At 38.7% G+C, this 24987-nt stretch overlaps 1 protein-coding gene across 2 annotated transcripts in view; it reads right to left on the minus strand.

Annotated features, from left to right (window-relative positions):
- zcchc24 (zinc finger, CCHC domain containing 24) overlaps window positions 1-24987 on the minus strand; it is a 52829-nt gene that overhangs the window by 24527 nt on the left and 3315 nt on the right. For both annotated transcript variants that reach the window (XM_016667763.1, XM_007545253.2), the window contains exon 2: window positions 21570-21770. In XM_016667763.1, the coding sequence (XP_016523249.1) occupies window positions 21570-21770 (201 nt within the window). The remainder of the gene's footprint in view (window positions 1-21569; window positions 21771-24987) is intronic.

The following is a 24987-nucleotide window of genomic DNA, read 5'->3' on the forward strand; positions in this document are numbered from 1 at the left end:
GAGGCCTGGATTCATCACTGAGTTTGTTCCAACACTGTTATATCACAACTGGCTGCCAACAATACAATATGAGTGTCATGATCTGTGTTTCTGTGTGTTTATTTTTGAGTTCTTCTGTGTTCAGTCCTGTTTTCCCTGTGTAGTCCTGTTCCCTGTGAGTCTCTGTCCTCCCTGTTGATTGCTCCCCAGGTGTGTCGTATCCCCCTGATTACCCTGTGTGTATTTAGCCCCACCTGTTGTCTGTGTTCCTGGTCAGATCCTCGTCATTTGTAACTGTTTCCCTGTGCCGTCAGTCTACGTCTGTTTATGGGTCGTACGCAGTTGAACTGTGAAGTCCTGCATCGACCTAAGCTCGATTACATGTCTGTTATCCAGTTGCTACCGGTATTAGCTGTGTGCTAACTTTCTTCTGTGCTGCCTGTTCAAGACTGTGAGCTACATTATTAAATTCATCATTCTCATTTTACCTGGGTCTACCTGTGTTTCCTCACCACCTCAACCACATCGATTATGACAATTTTGTTGTCAGCACATTCAACTTTGTCCAGAACAAAGTATTCAATGAGAATATTTCATTCATTCAGATCTAGGATGTGTTATTTGAGTGTTCCCTTTATTTTTTTGAGCAGTGTATTTATGTATATATATATAACTATAATTAAACTATAACCAATGATTCTTTCATATATTGTAGTTGCATTAAAAGGGTCATAAAGCCTAAGAAGAGAAAGACCAGTTCTCTCATTTGTCAGATTTGAGCAATCATAGCTAACAATTACAACTTCCCAGTGTCTCTTTAATATAAAGCATCTTTAAAGAGATATCGCCTGAAACGGGATGTTTGACACAAAGTGAAAAGAAAGCTGCCAGAATCTCGCTGTGAGAATCTGCACATCTATGAAAAGAGGTTTGATTTTCTTCTAGACTAAAATACATGTGTAAATTTGCACCAAGCATCATATTCTGTCGATGAATACCAACATGGTGAACCTTTAGCTTATATGTTTACGCTGAAGATTGTATACATACTTGCAGAAATATTATTATTGTTTATCCTTTTCAGCAATGAATATAATCAACCTGTAAATGTCCATTATAGTTTAGTCCCACTAAATAAACCAGTTTTAACGTTCAGCAAGGTGAACATACATGGTTTGAAAAGATGACAGAAACATTCACATATGCTGCCTGTAAATGTTCAGGCTCTAATAATAAAGAAGCCAGAATATGATACATAAATACGCAAGCAGACAGACACTCATTATATTTTCTAATATTAGTCATCAGATGGAATGACCTCTCACTAAATACGACTTCCCCTCTAAGTTTTTCATCACGGTTGTCATCTACTCAGAGAGCTCTCCTCTGCACCTGCTCTGAACTCATGTGGGTCACTGTGGGCTATTCTTAAAAAACTGGTTTCATATTCTAAAAGCTCTTTATTCCAGCTATTCTTATATATGTTGCCATTTATTACTCTAAAAAAGGCAGTAGAACCCACCTGTTCTCAGATCTCAAAATGCAAAATGAGGTGATTTTTATTTGTAATCTCCGTCAGGTACCATTTTGATTGAACCAAAATGGTGCATTGGGATAAAAAAAAAGTGATAAATGTGGTATGTGGGGAAAAAAACTTAGAACAATCTTGGTATGTAATCAAATCCACAGCTATTTCAAAACTGCACTCTTACAGAGCAACATTTCCTAAAAGCCTCAAAAACCCAAATGGATGTGTCTAAACAGAGCGGTGAGAATCCAGCAGCTAAGTCTGCATATGATTGATTACTTTTATGCAAGCAGTGGCATTCAGGATCTCCTTAATGTGCTTCTGGGTTTAACCTCTGTGAGCACATGTTTTCGTAGATGTGTGTTTTATCTCACTTTGACGTGAAGGGGAGGACGATTATATTAGCCATTGCTGAAAGACCATTTCCAGAGCGATGGAAATGGCAAAACACAGTTTCTTCTAGTAAATGGTCCTGACTGGCAGAAGCTCACAGTGAAAATCTGCACATCAAAGTCCTGCCTTGTGCGTTTGCGCTGCAGGAGACTGATCCTAGGCCACAGTACACACACACACACACACACACACACACGCGCACACACACACACAATCTTAAACCTGAATAAGGATTTCCTTTTAGGAATTTTTTTCAGACTGCAGAGATTATGTAACAGTAATGAGAGAATCATTACTGTTTAGTCTGTCCTTTGACATGCAGATATATCACCCAGGAAAAACAGCTAAATCAAGACGAGCTGTAGCAAAGACGAAAACATCTCGCTGCTTCCAATTATCCGGATAGATTGGGACATGTTGCTCAAAAAATACACAAAAATTTCATGTTGGTTTATTTTGCTAATGGCATCAATCCCAATAGAGAAGTTTAATTTGTTGTAGGAAAATACCCCGCCCAAAAATGACAATAATTGCAAGTTCTTGGAAATATATTAAAAGCCTTTACACATTTTATCACATCACAAGAAATTTAAATGTATTTTGTAGGGGTTTTAGGTGACAGACCAACACTTATGACGATACAGTGGAAGGAAACAACACATTCTGTTTATACGTATCACAAATAAATATCTAAAATCAGTGGCGTGCATACAGGACAACACTTTGTAGAACCACCTTAACCTGGCTTGGATGGGCTTCGTTGAATGCTACACAAGATTTTGCTGTTGTTACTCTTCTACAAAGGCCAGATTTGTGGAATGTATTAGTATTTTTTTCCGTCAACAGATTGTCTCATTTGAGCTTTGGGTACATGCATTTCCTGCAGTTAGCATGGACCTTTTGGCTGCTTCTCTGATTAATGCTCTCCCTGTAAGCTTAGGTGCACGGCCATGTCTTGGGAGTTTTGTTGTTGTGCCATACTCTGTCTGTTTTCATATGACGGGCTGAACAGTGTGTCAAAGTGCTTCAATATTTGTCAAATGGTTTCATAACCTTAAACCTGCTTCCAGGTTATAAAACCTTAAAGACACCAGACGGGTGTTGCTTGGTCTTTAAGATTTTATTTGTTCAATTATGTTTTCTAACAAACCTCTGAGGCCTTCACAGAACAGTTGGATTTATGCTGAAATTAAATTACGCAGAGGCGGTGTCTATTTAGTTATTGGGACATTTCTTGAGGCACTTGGTTGCTCTTTATTTGATTTAGTTGTGTTAGAGAAATCTGGAAGTGTTCCATCAACTCCTACAGAGTTAAATTCAACACTTTGAAAGTGTTTATATTGGTCCACTGTGGATGGTGTAGAAGTTACACTTTTGAAAGTGTCAGTCTGGTAAGGTTTTTAGCAACCATGAGTCAACAATGGGGCACCCTACTATATATGCTACCGGTGTATCCAACACAGTTTTCAACAGGAGAGGGCTCTCCTTTCCAGTTCTTATCAGATGTTATAAAGAAAATTTGGATCCCTGAAGGCATGTTCTACCTTCCATGTGGGCCCCCTGTAGGTCCAGGCCGGGGGCCTGTTGCAACCCCTATCCTATCTGTTGCTCCTTCCCAGATGTGTTGTCACAAATATGTTACAATTGTGGGAGGAACTGTCTGATGTTGATTTCTAAATCAACACCAGACTGAGTGTTGATATAGACTGTGGGAGTTAATTTAGAAATCACCATTGGACTGGATTCCTTTTTGTTTAACTCTTTGGAACTCTTTAACACTTTAACACTCATGCTGTTGAATTAACACTGTATTTTTGACGTACAACACTTGCACTGGAAATCTGACACTACCGAATTTGCTGTGTGAGACCAAATGATGCACACTGCTGTTTTCAGATTTTTATTTGTAAAACATTTTATGAAAACCCCCAAAAACCCACAATTATGTTCTACTTTGTGTTGGCTTGTCACAAATCAAAATTCCCAGTAAAACACACCCGGGTTTCTGGATGTAACATGACAAAACAGTAAAATACAGGGACAAGAGCAATACATCTTTTGAGTTGCAGCTTTTAAACAAAGCTCTGGAAGCTAACCATCCAATATGATGATCTGTTGATGTAGATTAAACCAAATCTTCATTAAGTCCCTTTTATTAACTTTATTCCTCACAAATGAAATGTCATGACCTGTAATTTTAGCTTGTTTTCATAAACTGGAGGTGGAGGGTTTTTTTGTTGTTGTTTTTTTTTTAATAATGAATTTGCTGCAAGCAGGTACAGGAAATACACTTATTTGATTTTAATTTACGATAATACTGCGGGTTCGTTTACTTACAAGATCCCCCACCCCACACCCAGCTCCACTGATTCCTCTGCCCCCAAAGGACAGCTGTTAATCTAAACTACAGACCTGCCATACAATGCAAAAACACCATACGCACCATATAAATCTGTGTTTTTCTCTTCAGTTACACACCACTGTTGCTGCTGTCCAAGACAGCTGCAGAGACAAATCATCAGGTCAAAATCGTTTTATTACCAAAAGCAAATTCCCAGATTCCTAGATTTCCACAACGCAGCTTCCCTAATCGGCCACGGATCTCAGTGTGATGTTCTTGGATGACGGATGGATACTCCTGAGAGTCGAGCGTGTGGGTGTTTAGATTCATAACAAAGACACCCTCTTCTTTCAAAACCTGATGTTTTTCACTGGATCGTTTTTCATACTTCCCGCCATATTCATAAAGAACACAAACACAGAGCAGCACAGAGGTGCGCTTGAATCAACACGCACCGGCTTGACACAGAAGTCGTTGTAGTCTACACTTGTCCTGCTCCCACACTTAACTCATTTACTTGGTGTTGAGGGCCAGTGCAAAGTGGAGATGTAAGGATCGGGTAGGGGTTTCCCCTTTGCCCTCTCTCGGCCTTGGACTGAGCCACAGTCCCGCTGGTTCCAGCAAGCTGTGCTCCTGCTCTGCAGGGTTATGTTTCCAGTCCAGTGAATGACAAGGCCAGGTTGGGCAGACAAGCTGGGACATACAGAGGTGCACAAAACATTGTCACAGGAAATGAGTGTTTTTGCTGTCCGGTTTAAACGTAACTTGCAGGAGGAGATCTGCAGTAATTCTGATGTGGGTGAGTCTGAGTGTCACCTTTCTGAAAGTTACTTTACCAGATCCGCTCTGCATGTGTGTTGCTAATCTGAGTGTCACTCATACTGAATTCTATATTGGACCTATGGCCCTATATGGTTTCTCAATGGCAAGCCCAGCACAAGCGCCTTCTCTGTTTAACTCCTCAAAAATAAAACATCTTGACAGTCGGAGTTATTTGCAGTGATGATGGTCCTCTGCCTGATGTGACACAATGAAACAGAAAACACAGCTGATAATACAGATCCTCTGCATCCGCGATAAGCCTTATCTGTTTGCAGAAGGGCCTCGGCTTGCTCTCGGGCTCCGGTCTTTGGTAACCTGACAGAGTGAGTGCTTGGGAAGAGACAGACGCCTTCGCTGCAACTGGAAGGAAGATCAGGGGTCAAACTTGGAAAACATTCCCATGGAGCACCTCCCCCCACCAGCCCTTATCCCTGCCAGGAACGTCTCAACAGGGAAGTGCACACAGAGACAGAGAAAGTGTCTCAATAAAACACTCGTTATTTAGACGCAAATTGTCTTTTTTTTTTATTTTCTTCAATGAGTAAAGCCCTGCGATTAAAGTTGGGTGACAGAACGTGGTTACAGAACAAAGACGCAAACAAAAAAGAAGTAACTAAAGTATAACTAAGAAACTGCATTCAAACCTTTTATGTATTTATAGCGAAAACATTGACTGTAGATTGTTTTACTTCAGCAACTTGGTTTTAAAATCAGTGACGAGATTGTGCATATCCATTTATTCTACCTTATACATGTTGGAAATGAAAAAAAAAAGCAAATGATTTTCTGATCAGGGAGCGCACTATATGCAAGTGCTTCTGGGTTGCATAGACAGCAACACTGAAAAACAAGTAGCTTAGCTATTTTCAGTAGCATTTAATAGAAACAGCAAGTTTACCCCATGGTCTCCTTTTAAAACATGTTTGGAAATGTTTGGAAATCTCTAAGTCAAGATAATGATCGACATTAACCAAATAATAAACAGGGAGATTGCTGATTCAAAGGTGCTAGCTGCACACATTGCTAACATAAACTGCAAGAGACAGTTAATAATGAGAACTCTGTAATTCAATTGTCTTTATTTTAAAGTAGTAGTAAAACCGTGTTTTAAAGGGAGTTCTCTTTCTCTCTCACTCACATGCACACAGTGTGTCCTCACCTTTCAACTAATAAAAATAATTAGCAACAGCCTATAGCAGTGAGCTAGACAACTAACATTTTAAATGCTGCTCTTCTATCCTTTGACTCTTAAAAGGAAATCTGCCACAAAAGTTCGACTGGTCCAAGCCTGCTCATTTGTGACCCTAATTTTGCATTCTGTCCCAAAGAGACAGAATGCAAAGCAATATCAGACAGATATTACTTTGAGTCCAGGTGCTACAATGGACTGAAAGTACATTTAAGTAAAAAAATTCAAGGGATACAAAATATTAAGAAATCCAAGAAAGGCAAAAGTAACCAAGCCAAGTCAAATTACATATTATAACAAAATGGTAAATATTGGTAAATATTTCCAGCTGACAAACCAACAGACACAAGAATGATCTCCTTGACGGTTTCAAAGAGATCCTGCTAAGGATCTATTTACTGCATTTGGTTCAGAGGTGTTGGGTCCAGGGAAACCTCTTCAACATGCAGGATCTTCCTAAACAGCTAACTTATCATTTCAGATTTTTAAAAATGAAACATTTGTTGTCTGCCTGCTCCCATTTTCTTATGTGTCATGGAGAAAGTAGAAGTATAACGGGGTTTTATCTAAATAGCAATGACATGTAAAAGGAGTAAAGTTTCTTTGTAACCTTAAAAAGGTGGATGTCAACACATAGTGGGAAAATGTGCAACAAATCATAAGAAGCCTCAATCTCCTACATATAGAGCAGAAGACAATACAGGACCAAAACAGAGACGTTTGCTGTTGAAATTCTTCTTCTTCCCCCCCTGCTAGGATGTAAAACCTCTGCCATACTTGAGTGGTGTGCCATACTTGAGTCTGGCACACCACTGCAATGCTGAGAGGGCCCTGCTGGGGGAACAATACAGCCCTGCCTTCCTGACCTCTCGGTCTAGCATATCCTACACACACACAATGACTGCCTTAATTACCAGACTCCATTCCCACCACTAGGTCTTTCCCCAGTGGTGGCCATTCATAACCACAGCCTCTCCCTGAGGTGCCCATTCAAGCGCAACACAAAGCTAGCAGTGTCAGTCCCTGATCTCTTGACACCAGCTCCTGTCCAGGGAGCCAACGCTCGCAGCTTCAGCCTCGTCGCAAAGGAAGCTGTTGTCTCCGTTTGACAAAAATCAAAGGTGCTGCAGTGGCTCATTAGTTTAAACAAGTTCCAACAAACCAGTTGGGATGATAAGGGAAATCACTTGTTCAGTGTTTGGGTCATTCAGAAATCCCACCTATCTCACTCTTATCCTGAATTTGAAGTGGAGAGGCACTTTTTTTTTTTCTCTCACTTTTTTTCCTACTTTAGCCTATCATTATTCACAAACAAATAGACGAAGCAATAAAGTTATTTAAAACATTAAGGTACTTCACTGCACAAATAAGAAAACATAGATAAATAGAATAACCTCATAACATTTAAAAAGAAAATTTTCCTGTAACTGACAAATACATCAAACTCTAGTGAGAAATAGTGAAACTCTGACCTTTGAACTCCCAGCCTACCCAACACCTTAAGTAAAAAGCAGCCCCGTCGTATGCGAGTTCAAGTTCAAGTCAACTCCATGCCATAATGACCCCTGTTACACCGCAGCAGTGTTAAAACCCCAGGCTGAAATGTTATTGCTTCACAATAAATGCTGTTGTCGCCATATATTCTCCACCGCAGGTCGTAGGTAAAGTAAAATTGTTTCCAGCAGGAACACGAAAGTAGACTTTTAAGGCGCTTTTGTGTTGTGGTTAACTAAAGAAAGTGCCGGAATGCTAAAACAAAAAAACCTTACATTCTAAAATGGGAGCTGACCTGGTTTGCTTCATGCTGAAATCAACAAATTACATAAGGTAATGTGAACGCCCCAAACACGCTGCTGTTTATTTGCTTTGTATTTATACGAGCTTCAGTTTTACAGAGTTGGCATAACGGTGTGTCTGAATAAAAATATTCTTCAACAAAGTTTTACATAACACACTATACACAAACAAGGCTAATGAAGCAGTCTCACAGAATATCATTATTCTAAGGGGATTTTTTTAGAAACTGATTTATCAGAAGAATTCTTTTATTTAAAAAACTGACCAGAAGCATCTGAGCATCCCAAAGCAATGCCCAGCAGGTAAACCCACAAAGCAATTTGCCTCATGCTGAACACCATTTAATTCACAAAATGCAAATATACATAAATCTGCTTTTTAAAACTGTACGTACCAATCAAATACCCTACGTGCCGACCCAGTTCCTCTGCATTCAAATGCAGAATCATGCATGCATTTGAAAAAAATCCACCAAAACCCATGCATATTTATGTAAATCAGAGCTGAAATCGTGGCATTTTCAAACACTGGTGCAGTTTAGGACACGCAGATTATGAGGAATGTTTACAATCAACTGAATGCAGGCGGTTCATTTTACCCACAAGGAGAAAATAAAACAAAAATAGAATACAGCAGAAAGTGTAATTCATCCTTCATTTTCTACTGTGTGCTTCTGCTTAAAGTCTTTCTTACAGAGAACCCAGAGAAAATGAGAATTGCTGAAGCTTTGCCTACCTGTATGGCATATAGAGTAATTTAATGCTGCCCCTCCACCACCTGTTGCTCACCAGCACCAGGGCATAGCAGACTACTAAGTCAGTAGACGTGTAGAAACTCACGGCGTTCCACACTCTTATTCGGGTGCCTTTTGTGTTTAAAGTAATAACCATTAGATCACTTTATACATTTTTGTATTGAATCTTTGTATGTACCATGATACCAAAGTATTTTTACATATAGTAATCATATCATGAGAATTTTATACCAGTTGTCCACAGTGATGTATAAGCGCTGTGTTTTGCTTTTAGATCCTAACATTATGTCATAAATTGTTACAATGAGTATTAGTTTAAAACACATGTAATAATTGTTCAAGCTGTTAAAAATGTTAAACTTCACTTGGAAAAAATCTGCTACTCTATGAATCATTCCAGTGTCTTTTGCAGTCTGTAGCAGTGCACTGATAAAATCCACATGGCCTATCGATTTGAAAGTACCATCCGGATCTGTCTGTAGACTAAGAATAGAATATGTTTCTATGCTTTTGTCATTTCTGTACCTGCTATGTTTTGTGATTTTTATGTAAAAAAAACAACTTTTTTTTTTACATAAAGTCGTTTCTAGATCGACAAGCGAGCAACACTGCAACCTGGCATAAAAAAGGAGGCATCACAGTTCCTCAAATCTGCTGGACCTTACAAGAGTGCATCAGTATGTAATTAAAGCCATCTGCTCTGCGAGGGGAGAGACTGAGCATTAAACGTATCCCGTACTCCTATCTTTGTAAATTATAGCCTACATTTTCTTTTTTTGATGGTCAACTAGACTTTATTTAGTAGATGCCATTTTTTTTTTGTCCTTTAACAAGAGTTGTGGTTTTAAATCAACGTATCAACGTTTTCCACATCCAGTTGTAACTTTACCTGACTTCAGTTGCTGTAGCAGCACGGCGCCTCCCAGAAACGGGGTTTTCAGTGTCACGGTTAACAAAACAGGAAATGGTGCGATTGTTGTCTCAGCAAAAATTGAGAGGAAGAATGGGATTTCTGTCCAGAACACAAACCAGCTGGCAGGAAACAACACGTTTATCATTCTTTTAACTTTGATTTCCTTTCAGGGGAAGTGCCCTCACTGCCCTGTCACTGTCTCCTGCTGCCTCCCAGATTCAGTGCCATTCTCAAGACTGTGCTGTGAAAACCTGCCACATGCAAACACAACAACCCTGAGTGGCGTGACAGGGACCCGTCTAAAGTGCCTGCTAGTCATAGCAAATAATCACAACCACGTCAGAACTTTCTCTATAGAGTGATGAGGACCGCGGAGGTGACATGTGAAACCTTCTCTCCTGACAAATGCTGAAGTGTGACTGTGCTGGTGAAAAATGGATTAGCAAGCCACAAGAGGCAAACAGCAGGGAGAACATAGAAGAAATAGAAATACGAAATTGTGCTTTTTCTGGTGAGAGCTGGTTTAACAGACACACTACAGAAAGCTAATGGAAAAATGTAGATCTATGCTCTTTCCACTCACACAGGAAATATCTAAAGCTACGTCTAGGCCACATAATCCCTGGAACTACAGCAAAATCAGCAGAAGGCTGAGTATCAAAGAGAGAGCTACCAAGACTGTTAATAAATTCAGTTGCATGTGTCCAGACCGAGAACTAACACATCTTGAGCTGCAGATTTAAGGTAGAGCTGTTCTCAATGTGAGACAGAAACTACACGTCTATAGGAGCTCACAGCTTCTGCATCTGGATAAACTGCAATTAAATGTTGGCTACTGTAATGTTGCTTTAATCATCCATCCATCCATCCATTTTCCGTCACCCTTGTCCCTCGGTGGGGTTGGGGGGGGTGCTGGTGCCTATCTCCAGCTCACATTCTGGGCGAGAGGCGGGGTACACCCTGGACAGGTCGCCAGTCTGTCGCAGGGCAACACAGAGACACACAGGACAAACAACCATGCACACACACACTCACACCTAGGGGCAATTTGGAAAGGCCAATTAACCTGACAGTCATGTTTTTGGACTGTGGGAGGAAACCGGAGAACCCGCATGCATGCACAGGGAGAACATGCAAACTCCACGCAGAAAGACCGGGGCCGGGAATTGAACCCAGAACCTTCTTGCTGCAAGGCGACAGCTCTACCAACTGCGCCACTGTGCAGCCTCTTTAATCATTGTACCAATTTTTCTTTAATAACTCTGAGGGGCCCTTTTTAGGATCCAAATCAACTTTTAACAAGCATATTTAGAAAGCAATTCGCCCCACAGACAATGCGATTGTCAAACTCAATCCAACCTACTCTGTGTTAACCACATTTATTATGGAAGGCATTAAAGACAAATCAATGGATAATTAAAGCCCTACCTTTAAGTTTCTTTATATTATTTACAGCAAGAGCAAAAACGATATGATTCTTAAACATCTGCACTGCTTTCAATATGCAGATTCATTTAAATATTTACAATATTTTCAGCTACTCCAAGGCTATTTATAACCTCTGGAACAGCAGAAGCACTACACTGTGTATAAAAGAACAAACCAGCAATCAAGTTAAGGCATTTATTTGCAGGATTTTAGTTCAAGGATTGATAACCTCAAGCAGAGACGTTCTGAATATTAGCTACAAGTTAATATAAAAAGCTGTCACCCATCCATTTCCTCAAACTGTAGTAAATGTTGCTTCAGTGATTGTGTGCATTTTCTTTTCATATCTCCAACAGAAGATAATCATGACACAATTTATCATTACAATCAAAACAAATCTGGTTTATCGTGACAATGACTGATCATTTCTTGATCGATCCTCAAACCTCAAAACAGCGAAGTTGGTTGGGATTGGTGCGTTTGCTATTTGGACAATCCTTTTTTTTTTCAATTTTGGTTTAATAAGAGAACATGAAATCACAAAATTTGAAAACACAATTCAATGCAACGATTATGCATGGTACAATAAAAGGTAGCTATCGTTGTAGTAATTTTTTTTTACCCACATCCATAGTTTGAACCCACACACGCATATCTTGAATTCTTACTATCGTATTTTAACAATGCCCTCTACTTTACCTCTTTTAGATGCTGCAAATTATCCCCGCATGACAACCAGCCAATTAAAAAAAAAAAGGCATCAAAGCTTTATCAGAGGTAAGCACTGGCAAACAAACATGTTTTGTGAGAACAACAGCCACTGAGGTTTGTCGTGATGGGCTGTAATGGTAAGTCATTATGTTTATTACCAGGACTGAAGGAAAAGCACACATGTTGGCAACTCACACTTTACTCCAAGTGTGATTTGCATCCAGTGTGAAGAGGCCCTCAGGGTGTCCTTACACTGCTAGGGGAGACCATGGTGACCATTTGTCTAAAGAGGACAGATGATTGCTGAAGTTTACACCACATGAGTTTTTGAGGAAGTATCACAGGAGCTGCAGATACAATTCAGATAGATGCTAACAGAGCTTCAGCCGTAGCTAAATCATATAGGTTTACCTGAGCAACACTGGGGGCAGGGGCGATAATAAAATAACATCCATCCTCAATTATTCAACAAACAATTTTTGCTTATCCCAAGTGATACCGAGAAACAGCAACACTTTACGCAGATAACAAAAAGGTTGAGCAAAAATGTACTCACTTGTGAATAAGTTCCGGATAAAGGAACATCTAAAAGCCCATGTAAGAATTGGGACTGAATGAAAAAAGTGTTTGTCATTTTCCTGGAGACCTTTGTAAAGAGTTGAGAAAATATGCCTCAGCTTACTTGCAAAGGACTACTAGGATAACTAATGCGGTATCACTTGCAAATGTAATAACACGTATGGCTGATGTCCCAGAACGCGTTAACAAATATGACCGTAAACTTTGGAGAAAATCAATCAGGTTATTTTTAATTATGCTCAAGTCTGACATATTTAGCTGCACTGAGCCAAAAAGATTGAGAGATTTTCAAATAATTAAAAACACTGGAATGTAGCTCCACCAACAGAAGGGAGGAAATTCTGAGCCATACAGAATATAATTTCAGAATGACAACCTGCAAGATTTACAAGACTGCTGGGAGAGGAGCAGGGTATGATGAAGAACATAAAGAACAGAACGGGACCTAGACTTAATCCTCTTGTCTCATTACAAATCCCTCAAACGTTTTGTTTTGCTTTATTTATTTTTATAGATGCAGAGCAATAGAAAACATTTTGTTGGAACGCTAGATAGTTCTGTGTCATGTTTTACACATATATACAGGTTTAAAATATACTTATCATGTTTATATTCACTTAAATGTTTGTTGCCAGTCACTATGTGCTATGTCGATAAAAACACAATAATATAATAGGAAGCTATTTGATTTATAATGGCCTTTATCACAAACTGATGGCATATTGTTCAGGATTTAGGACTATTTATTAGTAATTCACATGAGTTTTTTTCGGCCTCAGCAATATAAATCAGCTGCCCTGATCGCGTTGTCCTGCACATTTAAACATGTTTTCTTGTAGTTTGGAAGGAAGCGAGACATTGAAGTAATTCAGAGTCAAGCCATGTAAAGAAGAATATAAAATAATGCAGTACTTTGTTTATGTAAAAAAAAAATAATGCTGGTTTAGGTACTCTAGATGTTTTCAAAATGTACTTATTCAAACATATCTCTACATTTATAAATGCAAAATACTTGAAGAGAGTGATGGGTCAAATTGTCAGTTCTAGTGACCGATAATTTCCTTTGTGCTTTTCTAAGAAATGCATAAATAATAAATGCTTTTTACTCAGAAGGATACGAATGAGAGCCTGAATATTTGAGGAAGAGCAGGAATAATACTCAAGGGCCCACTCTCTCTTCACGACACAAAAAAAAACATGAACGGCAACAGAACCCACCCCCACACACCCTCACTGTGGTGAATGCATTCTCTGAATTAATCTTCCTACAGGGAGCAAGTAGATGCCATCGCTCTGATCACTCAAATCAGAGCCGTGTCCAGCTGCTGAGGGAATCAGACCTCTGAGCAAAAACCAAAGCATAACCGCAAAGTGGAAGACATCTTGAACTACTGCCAAAGCACAGCCATGAGAGGCATTCTGCTCATAACTACGGGACCGACCTCATTTTCCGAATAAAAGCCAGTTTACATAACACCTCTGTCCCCATGACAGGGAGCACTGGGCAGCTGCTGCCAGGCCTGTGGCTTTCACTCAGCTATAAGAGAGCCTTCAACAAATTTTTCTTCCAATTCTCACATGCCTACTTTCAATATTTATGCTTGAGAAGAAAAATAACTAAGACCAAATAAGAATAAATAATGTTACACATTTAAAATCTATAAAAGATCATTTCTGCTAAGCTGTAAAGTCCTAGCTTGTGAGTAGTAGAGGTGGTGCACTACACAGTGCTTTGTAAATGTATTTGCCCGCTTTTTTGTGACACGTAAATGTTTCAGATATTCAAACAAATCTTAATCTTAGACAAAGATAAAGTGAGTAAATAGAGGATTCTGCTTTTGGAAGATGATGGCATCCGTTAAGGAAACAAAAAAGGTGGAAAAAGTAGCTGCTCCCAAACCCTAAAAACTGTTTGTGATAACTGTTAAAAAGTCGAGAACATTGCTGTGTTAGGAATTTCGACTCATTCTGCTTTGCAGAGCTGCTATGCTTCAGCAGTCTGATGGTCTGTTCAGGGTCGCAGCATCTCAACTGGGTTTAACTGAAGTCCAGACTTTGAATAGACAACTCCAAAATCTTACTTTTGTGCATTTGGAGACATTTAGAAATTGACTTGTGCTTACCATCATTTTCCTCCTGCACAACTCAAGTGCTTGAATTTTGAACCTCAATCTGATGGGCAAATTTTCTCCCTCAAGGTTTTCAAAAAAACCGAGAAGACTCGTGGTTGCATTAATTGCTTCAAGTCATCCAGGTCTGGAAACAACAAAATAGTCCTCGACCATCACACTCTTTGGCCAGATGGGATGAACACCTTTCCACAGAATACATGACCAAAAACTCTTGGGGATCATGAAAATATTTTCTTTCAGAAATTTAAGACAGCTCTTTGTGCCGTTTTGTTTTATTGATGAATCATGAGCACTAAACTTAATTGAGGCAGCTAAGGCTTCCAGTGCTTCACATGTTCTGGGTCTATTGTGACCTTGATGAGTTGTTGATGCACTCTTGGAGTCTTTTTGGTAGGTTTGGCCACTCCTAGGAATGTACACCACTGTTCCGTGTTTTCTCCATTTGTGTAAATTGGCTTTCACTGTGTTTGGAGTACCAAAGCCTTACAAATGGCTTTGTAACCGTTTCCAGACTGTTCCGGACTGCGTTGCTTTTTGAGAGATCTTTTTGCCTTATTTGTGTTGTCAGACAGCTGCTAAATGACAGATCTCAAGTCTAAATGTCAACCAGAGATCAGCCCTTGATGTGGCTAGTGACAATGGTAAACACAGTTAATCCACGCTTTAACAAGAGTCTGCTATCCTTTTACTAAGGGCTACGTTGCTTTGAAAAGCTCTTTCTTGCTTGAAAAATGAAATTGTGAGTTGTAAACTGCTTTTTTTTTGCTTACTCCAGTTATCTTTGTATGATGTTAAAATTTGTGTGATGATCTGAGTCATTCGAGCCTTGACAAATAAGACAAAACAGAGACAATCTGTAAGAGGCCAAATACTTCTTCACCACATTTTCTACATCATCAGACTGTGCTTATTCATGCTGTCCAAGTTGATGAACTTAGCCACACTATGCTCACCAGACGCTTTGTTTCTAACTGGCAAAGCAAACCCTGACAAGATAAACAATCGGGAACATCGTCAAGATTGCATATTGTGCAACTGAGAAATACGGAGTGAGAAAATATCATAGTAGAAATGTAGCAATTCTTCGACAGAAATGCTGTGGGATGTTTGTGGTGAAACACAGACTAAATTACCCTCCGACAGTGTTAACTTGCAAGGCAGCTTTCCATTTCTTCAGCAGACCGTTCCTTTTATATTGAGAATTGCAAAGCAATATGGAATTCTGGGTATGACGTTGAACATGTTTGCATTTTAACGGGGAAGAGCTTCAAAGTCATGGTCCTCTTCGATCAGCGATGAAAGACTTAACATTTCATTTCATAAGTACATAAAGTGCCAGCTTTAGGCAATACTCTCAGCCATAAAATCATTGAAGAAAAACACCAGCCTTAAAACATTGTCCTGAACTATGTGATGGAAAAGGTCCAGATGTAAGGCATAACTGTCTGCTGGCAAAGCATTCAATGAGAGTTTAAAAGACGTTGAACATGTGGTAGGTAAATTGATGGAGGAAAAAAAACAACAAGGAGAAACCTAAATAACTGCAATGGGACTCAACTGTAGAGCCTGTTTGGAGACTTTGGTAGTTTTTGAGTTACTGTTGGCAGTTTAATGACGAGCTGAAATACAAACCAGAGGACGTCTGAGAGTGATTTTGACAAGCTCAGATGAATTCCTAAATCAGCTGCAAAGCTCCAGCTGTCCAACTGTTTTCATGTAGTATGGCAACATTTTCACAAACTTGTATCGGTTTAATTTTTAAAAAAAAGTACTGTTCGCATTTTTTATTACACAACTGTGGCGCAAGTGAACACATGAGACTTAATATTTCACATAATGTGTGGATAAAAAGTGGAGTAACATAAGTTTGAATGCCTGCAAATATAATGTCAAAACTTTTTCTAGCATAACTTGGCAAATTTTGCTGAGTTAGAAGATCAGAACGCTTTTAAAGAATACAGATATAATTACTTTAATAAATATTTACGAGTTTCTTAAGTTGTGAAATTTTAACCTTTTTTCAAAAAAATATTAAGTTTGAAACTTTAAATATGAAACTAGCTCCAGGTGAGATAGGTATTTTTACTATCACACCAGTTTCTATTATAGATCTCTATCCATATTATCTTTTCCTTGGATTCACAATGTGACATAGTTCTGATGTTAAAACTAGTCCACTTGTGATTGGTTGATCCAGCCCATCTTGACAACTCCTCTTCAGGAAGCACATGCTGTCAAGAGCTGAGGTGGGTTTCTGACTATGACGGAGAGAAAAAAAAGGACCAGTAAAGTCACCATGATGCCTTATTGTGACCCAGGCTAACTGAGTCACAGTAAAGCCTCGTTACCCTGCAGAAACTGCTTGCAACAAATGTTCTTGTCTGTGCTCTACCCTTTACTCCATGCATCTAAACTTTGTGATTTTCCTGCAAGACTTTTGCTTTTTTTTCCCCACCACACCTCAAAAGTAATCACTCATCCCTTTGCAACCTAATTGAAGAAAAATCTTTGTTTTACTCAACCCAGGTCAACCACCAAAACATCCAATAAACTGGAACCGAACAATCAGCCGTCCAGTCTGAGTGACCTTCCAGCTGGAACAACAGCTTCTCATGCCAATATTTCCCCATAAGTCAAGCTGAGAGATGGGACTGTGGGAACCGCACGCCTGCAGTGATTCAATTAGATCAGTGAGGGCTCTGTTGGTTCAATTAAAAGTAGTTTTGATACTTTTAAGTCATCCAGCCATTTATGTCCCTCTTGGATATAAGTAGAAAATATGTCAAAATCAATTTAAAATAATATTTCTGCTGTTATTGCACATCTGTTTTTCTGAACTGACATGTTGTACTGTAAAAAGTCTGTCTTTTTTGATGTTCAATCCACGTGCACATCATGTACATTTTTGGAAAAGTGATCCGACTCAGTTGCACATCCCCTGGATCGTGAGTCCGATGTTTTTATTTGCAATAACTGCACCGTATATTCTGTTGTGGTCATTACACTGGAAAAAGAGAGTGGAGCTCCAACTTAAAAATAATTGAGTTAATTTGTGATCAAATTAAGTTTGCCAAACTTTATTTATTTAAGTTTGCTTAGCGTGACAATTGCATAAATGTAATATATTTATTTGGATACATTTACATTGATTAACGACTTAACAAATCACTTCATTTTTTTAAGATGGACCACTTGTTTATTCTTGTTATATATATATACACACACTTTTTTTAACACTTTAAGAACTTTTCTTTGTGTGGACTTATTTACCTGCTGCTGTTAAACCTGAATCCCCCTCTCTGGGACAACAAAGACTGTTTCTATTTCTATTTATGTTCTATTTCTAAAATCAGATCCTGAGCACCTTTATTTAATCTAATGAAAACTAGTAAACTCTATAATCTTTAATAAGTTTAAATAATATTTTCAACATTTCAATTCCTTCTCAATGCTTTCTCTTCTCATCTGATATAATTGTAAAATTTGCATTATTATTATTCTTTACTTTTAGCGGTTTGTGTATTTATTGTGGCTTAATTAAATCCATGTAATTTCTAATTGTCTGGTAAAGACAAAACAATAATTCATCCGTCTGACATCTGATGGACAATAAGACTGATTTATTTATCAGGAAAATACTAAAGATGGCTAAGAGTACACCTTCTCCCTTTAATTTCATTAATAGTCAAAGGTGAAGATTTACTTCAAGGAAAAACAAAGGTAAAAGTTACATGTTGCATGATATAAAACCTGAAATTCCCATTAGAGTTTTTATTAGATGATCTAATTCCCACACACTAAGCTCTGAGCTGTCCAGGAAAAAAAAATTTTTCGGCACACAGGTCTTTTACAGACCGCCTGAGACCAGTCATCACATGTCACAAAACAAGTCAAAACATTTTAATCTCACATGTGCTCCTCATTACTATTTCATAGAAACGTAATTTAGGAGGCCTGGGCTGAACTGTAACTCAACTAGAGAGAGAGGACAAAGGAGAGGAGGCAAAAAGGGAGGAATTGAACCAACAAAGATTAGCAGGCGCTTGAGTCAAAAAACAAAAAAAATACATCTCCATGTAAACATTGCTGACACGCTGTTCCCTTTATGAAATTAGATCATATTCAGGCTTCAGTCCCAACTATGAAGTTTGCCTTCATGAGGGACTTTATTACACAGTGACAACCCAGCTGCTACACAGTACCTGCTCAAGCACACATAAAAGTTATGTACTGCACTTATAGCTTTTTACAAAGCTAGCATCTGTCTAGTTTTCTTGTCAATGTAGTTGCATACTAAGTGGTGAGCTACAGATTATAATTTGTGACTTTGTTTCTCAAAATTGCCTAATGAGTAGGGCTGCATAGTCTTATAAAAACATGCAACATTTTTATAATACTGTGCATACATGTTTTATAATACATGTATGTTTTTATAATACACACATTGCATATATTTCAAAAATGTGTTTTTATATGTTTTTATATGTTTCTATGATTTATTGCAAATAATAAAAACATGCGATGTTTTTGGAATACCACTTACATATGACTTACATATGTAAGTCATATGTCAAAATGACATTTTTTGATGTTGGTCTGCTTTAGAGTCATGGCATTTAATTAGATAATATTTATTACAATCCAAGTGGTTCCTTGCAATATGAAAATTGCAATGGTGATAAATTAGCAATATATTATGCACCCCCTAGTAATGAGTGGCTGAAACAGTCACCATTGATTAGAGAGCTAAGTATTGTCCTTAATAGATTGATGGAAGGTATCAATCTATGGAGGGGAAAAAAGTAAAATCCTTCAGAAAGTTACTCTTTTTCTAAAATATCAATGCATTACAGAAGCTGAAGCTCAGGTTAGAGAATTTACTCAATCATTCAACTAGCAATCATTCAAACACTGTTTATGTGACTCATTTATCAAACTAAATCTGATGCAAAGTGCAAAAAAACAACTCACACCAGAAATGAAAAATAAGCACCAATCCATGGTTTCTACAGTTGTAAGGGACTAAATTTCATCCCATCTTTCAGCACAAAGCATAAAAGACTATAAGATTTTTTTATTTCGGCCTGTTGTAGTGATTTTCCCTTTCTGAACTTTGTGTGTCCTCATATCCTCATGTGTGAGGATGCTTCCTTCATCCTGCCAACAGCAGCCGGCAGCAACTTGACCTGGAGGTCTTTTTCCTGTGACGTGTGAATATTGTGTAGCTTATGCAGTAGATCGTTATGTGACTGGGTCATTGCTTTGTTTCTTTCCAGTGGATGTTAGAACTTTTAAATATGTGCATCTTGCATCGCCCGGGACCATTTAACAGAAACAAAGACCTTGTCTTATTAGCTTCAGCAAATAGTAAATCAGAAGCTTAAAACTCAAGATTCTTTAGGTAAAGGTTAACACAAGTTCAGATTGTGAGTTAGCAAAAAAAAAAATAAATAAATAAATAAAAACAGAGGGAAATCATTAGTTACCCTAAAAGGCAAAGTTTGCACAAAACTGGAAGAGTGGATAATGTAACTCTATATTGGTTATCTTTAAGTGCATTAAAGATAAGATGGATCCCTGAGTGACTGATCATGGTCCTTGATTCTTAAATATACAAACAATTAATGATGCAACAACTTCTTATCTGGAAAAAAAATGAAAATATCTCAACAAATTATTGGCTGTTAAACATCTTTTTAGTCAGAGTGAGTGTTTTGCTGTGAAGATGCACACAAGTGTACGTACAGACGCGCACACACATGACTGGAGGGGACAGAGGCCAGCCTGTTCAACAAGTAGGTCAGCCCAGGTCCAACAAGAGCAAGAGAAACAGAGAGGGAGAGAAAGGCAGGAGCTGACTGAAGCAAGATCATTGGCTGGCAGCGCTTTACAAATGTATTCACACCCCTTGGACTTTTTTCCCATTTTTGCCATGTTACAACCACAAACCTCGATGTATTGCATTCCAATTGTGAAAAGGTTAACATCGTTTATCGATAAAAGACTGTGAAGGCATCAGAGGTTGGTTGGAGAAGACTAGAGAACAACTACAATCATAAAGACAAAGGCACACAGCAGGCAGGTCCGAGGTGGTGTTATAGTCTAAAGCAGGGTTATGTAATAAAGTAATACATCAAGCAAAAATTTCTCATGGAGCACAACTCAACCAATCACCCTAAAAAGAAAAGACTACAAAACCGCAACCCTACAAAGATATGTTGGTCCAACTAATCTGACAGGCTTGGTGAGGAGAGGAAAGCATTAATCAGATATATTGCAGTGCCAGAATGTTAACTCTGGAGGAGCTGCAGTGATCCACAGTTCAGGTGGGAGAGTCTGTTAAGGACGAACACAAATTGTGTACGTCAAATATCTGGCTTTAAAAGAGAAGGGGCAAGAAGAAAGTCACTGCTGACAAAAAAAAAAGAAACTACAAGAATCCCTGTTTATAGTTTAGCACTAGCATGGTAGTGGTTATAGGACAAATATTAAGCAAGGAGGGTATAGGAAAATGAATGTAGCTAAATCCAGACATAAAAGCCAGTTGGTGGCTGCAACTGGACTGGAGGTTCACCTTATGTGTGTCAAGAAAAAGGCTCAGGCTGGTAGGTGTATAACCCTAAAACCTGCTGGCTCAGGGACGTGGGGCAGATGCTCAGCACAATTTCTGATTTTACTTGCAAATTGACTTTGAAAACCATGCATCCTTTTCCTTTCATTCAGCAATTATGTACCTCTTTGTGTGTTGGTCTATTAAATAAAATCTCACTAAAATAAAAAATAGAAATGTGTGTTTCTAACATCCTTGAATGTGATAAAGTTCAAGGAGTGTCAATACTATACATTACATAGTAGAAAGGCAAAATATGAATGCTTAACATTTCAATGCAAGCTGTAATATTACTAAGTAGGTTCTGTAAAACTATATCCTCCAATTGATAAATCCATTGCTATATTTATAATATTAGTTTCATTAGAAGACCAGAGTACATGTGTGTCTCACCTGAGGGCAGTCCTTGATGTAATGGCCCTTGTTGAAGCAGAGGTGGCACAGGTAGTTGGGTGGGGGTCTTTTGTTGGGTTTCCTCGGCTCTGAAGAAAGGGAAAGGTCTGAGAAATGGTCCGTAAGGGAGTTGAGTCCGTCCACGATGTTGTTCAGCGAGCCATAGGGAGATACATTCTTATACACGTTGTTGTTTAAGGCCTACGAAACAGGAACAGACAAGACTCCGATTCAACACAGTGCTTTTACACAACGTGCCGTCTTTGTTTTCCTCCAACAGATTTTCACGACATATTTAACGGTTCTATTTTCTGCTGCGAGAAAAACATGTGAGGCCTCCAAGACCATTTCTCTTATTTAATTCAGAACATCTGGCGATGAGCCCAGCTGTGCTTATGAACTGGAAAAGTACTGAGCATGGCCACGGAGAAAGACAGGGCTTTACGACGGATGACTCACTGTAAACAAGATGAGAGACATGCTCTCTATGGCCAGCCATAGAGTCATCAGCCATCAGCAATGTCACCACACGCTCTTGGCGGTAAACTAGCCTCTGTCGGTTTGTTGTCGGCGACAGAACACAGCCTTGCATGCAACCAGGCCCAGTGAATTCATAGAGGATGCCCTCTGAATATTAAAAACAGGGAAAGCAGCTCCTTTCCTCTCCATCCCTGTCTTCCCCAGTTAAATTGCAATACACAACACAAGACAGCGACCCGCTTCTCGGTGAAATTAGGCCTGTTTTAGAGCAAGCATTCATATTTCACAAAGCCGTCTCATTAACCTTGAGGGAACGTAGCAATAGATAATCTTGCTTGACATCTGCCTTAAATCTGAGCAGTTTAACTTCACTTATAACAAATAATCTGATGCACAAGTCGTAAGTGCAAACAGAGTGAAAGCCACACTTTCACTATTTCTTATGACTCCCAGCCACTCCGTAAGTTTTGAGACTCAGGTTTATGTCTGGCTTGAAATGTTACTGTTGGCGTTTAATGTTGCAAAGCAAAGAAACGTTAGCCTTGGCAGCTTTGCCACGACTGAAAGCCAAATCTTTATCTGGAGGCTGTAAGATTATCTTGCTAAACAGCTCCAGGCTTAAGACTCATGTTCATTTATTACATGCAGCCTTTGTAAATCAAGCGTTACAGCTCTTTAGTTTCTTAGAGTTTTCCATCTGCCATGTGTTTTCTTCTCTGCTGCCAGGAGCCGCTTCGATTCTCTACCGTCTGTAACTTGAAAAAATTTGGAGAGGATTGTGAAATTATTTTAACAATCACACGAATTGGGAAACTTTGCTCTGTTTATGATGTGTCACATTTCCCCCCCCCTTTGTTTGGCTCCAAACCGTTATCTGCTTACACAAGAGAAAGAGATTTCACACACCTCCGCTAATGGAGGGGGAGAGTTTGTTTATTTTGTGTATTTGTGTGTCTGAGTGAGTGGCTACAAGGGGTAAAGATAAGAAGGAAGCACTCTGCCATTCAGAGGGAGAGTTCAGAATCTTTTCAATGAGGTTCTGTAAAACAGCTACAAGGAGTTAAACCTCTTGTGCAGGTTTTCCAGCAGAGCCGTTTCAGAACCTTTACTGGTTCTGGAAGAACTGGTTTGGTTTGCACTGCCAAGAGCAAGTGCCGCACCGCGACATTACAATTCTATAAGCATCACATCTGAAATCAATGAATGTAATTGATTTTTTTTTTTTTTTCTGTGAAGTACCTTCAGGTAATATTTACTTTGAAGTGGTGCTATATTAATAAACTGAAATAAACATAATTAAGTGTTTGAGCTACTTTAATTTGAATTTACACAGATTATCACTGTACAGGAACACAGCTTAACTATACAAATCACATTATTTGGCTCAGTAATCATGCAAACAAATGTCCTTATTATCCCCAGATTAATTTAATTCAGCGGGATTCAATGTGAATGTTGTTCCGACCAGCCGATCTTCTTCTTGCACCAGCAGCTCTGCAGACAGTTTGACACACTCCTTAGAGCAGGATTTATTAACACTAGTTAAATAGTTTTTTCCAAGTCAAGTCCCAGGTCTCTAATGAGTGAAATTAAGACTCTCCTATTGGAGGCATTCCATCTAGTCTCACTGAAACACAAAGCTGCTCTAAATCCTGAGTTTAAATTCTTCTCATTCTACACATAAATCTAGTTTGAGACATTCAATTTAACATCTAAATAAATGCTGTTATCTGTTGTGGATCATTTTGAAAGTAGGATATAACATTTACCCCACTACAAATATTCATATGCATTTGCGAGAAAAGAAAACTAGCAAAAATAAACACCGGTTAATGTTGTTTTTTTTTTCAATAAATGATGTACATTTATTTTGTTTTTAATGACCCAAAGTTATTTAATACAGAGTTCAGTTTCAGAGAACCTGTCCATGGTTAATAAATCAAACGCACCCTTCTATGGTAGGAAATGAGCGTTTCTGCCAGAGCTGAAACTCGAGTCTCTTGAATAATCCAGACTAAGATGATCTTATTTTGAGTTTTTAGAGTGCAAATCTATAAGAGCACTTTCTCACCTTCTCTCTGATTGGATTGGTTTGCTTTAAACAGACTAGAGTTTGACTCCTTGGATCGCTTCTGTTGGGTCAGTGTGAAAGCTCTTACTTGTGGATCAAGTAAGAGCTGGTTCATCTGAAAGCATGGGTCGCAGTTTAATTGGGAGTGAACCTCGGTCTGCTTTTCTTACAGTGAAAGTGCAACAGGAAAGTGAAGTTGCTAATACATGTGATGTACATTTAAATGCTCTGTTCAGTTCAAGTTCGTTTACTGTAATTATCTAGTGCCAATTTATAAGAGAATTCATGTTAAGGAGCTTTACAAAATAAAGGGATCTCATTTATGAATATAAATATATTCCATTTCACTCATACTATATGAACAGATTAAAATCCAATTATATTATTCCAACTTCATCCTACTAATGAGAAAATGCAATCAGGCTCAGTTTATTACACAAGTTGGTAAAAAGGTTTACCATCTAATGAACAACCATATAGCTAGATGGACAGTAAATTGAATCAATTTCTTAACTTTGCAGCAATCCCCTGTCCCAAGCAAGCATGCGGAAACACTGGAAAGGAAAAATCTCCCTTTTAGCAAGAGACCACTAGCAGAACCCAGCTCAGTTTTAGCACGCATCTGTTGCAACTGTAGCTTTGAGAAGATAGAGCAGACACACAAAGCACACGTTTGTGTGATCTGAAAACTTTATGTCCTCACTGTCTGTGTAACCCCAGCTCTTTTTCCATTTTATTTTCTACACTGCTGCAGAATTGGATCTGATTTCTATCTATAATCAATATTTCTCTCATATCGAACCTGATTCTCCCGAGGTCAAATAACTTCACACTTTCCATGGGTATTGGGCTCGCAGTTGCACCTAT

Source organism: Poecilia formosa, unplaced genomic scaffold (genome assembly GCF_000485575.1).
Source record: "Poecilia formosa unplaced genomic scaffold, Poecilia_formosa-5.1.2 Scaffold12, whole genome shotgun sequence".
NCBI lineage: Eukaryota > Metazoa > Chordata > Actinopteri > Cyprinodontiformes > Poeciliidae > Poecilia > Poecilia formosa.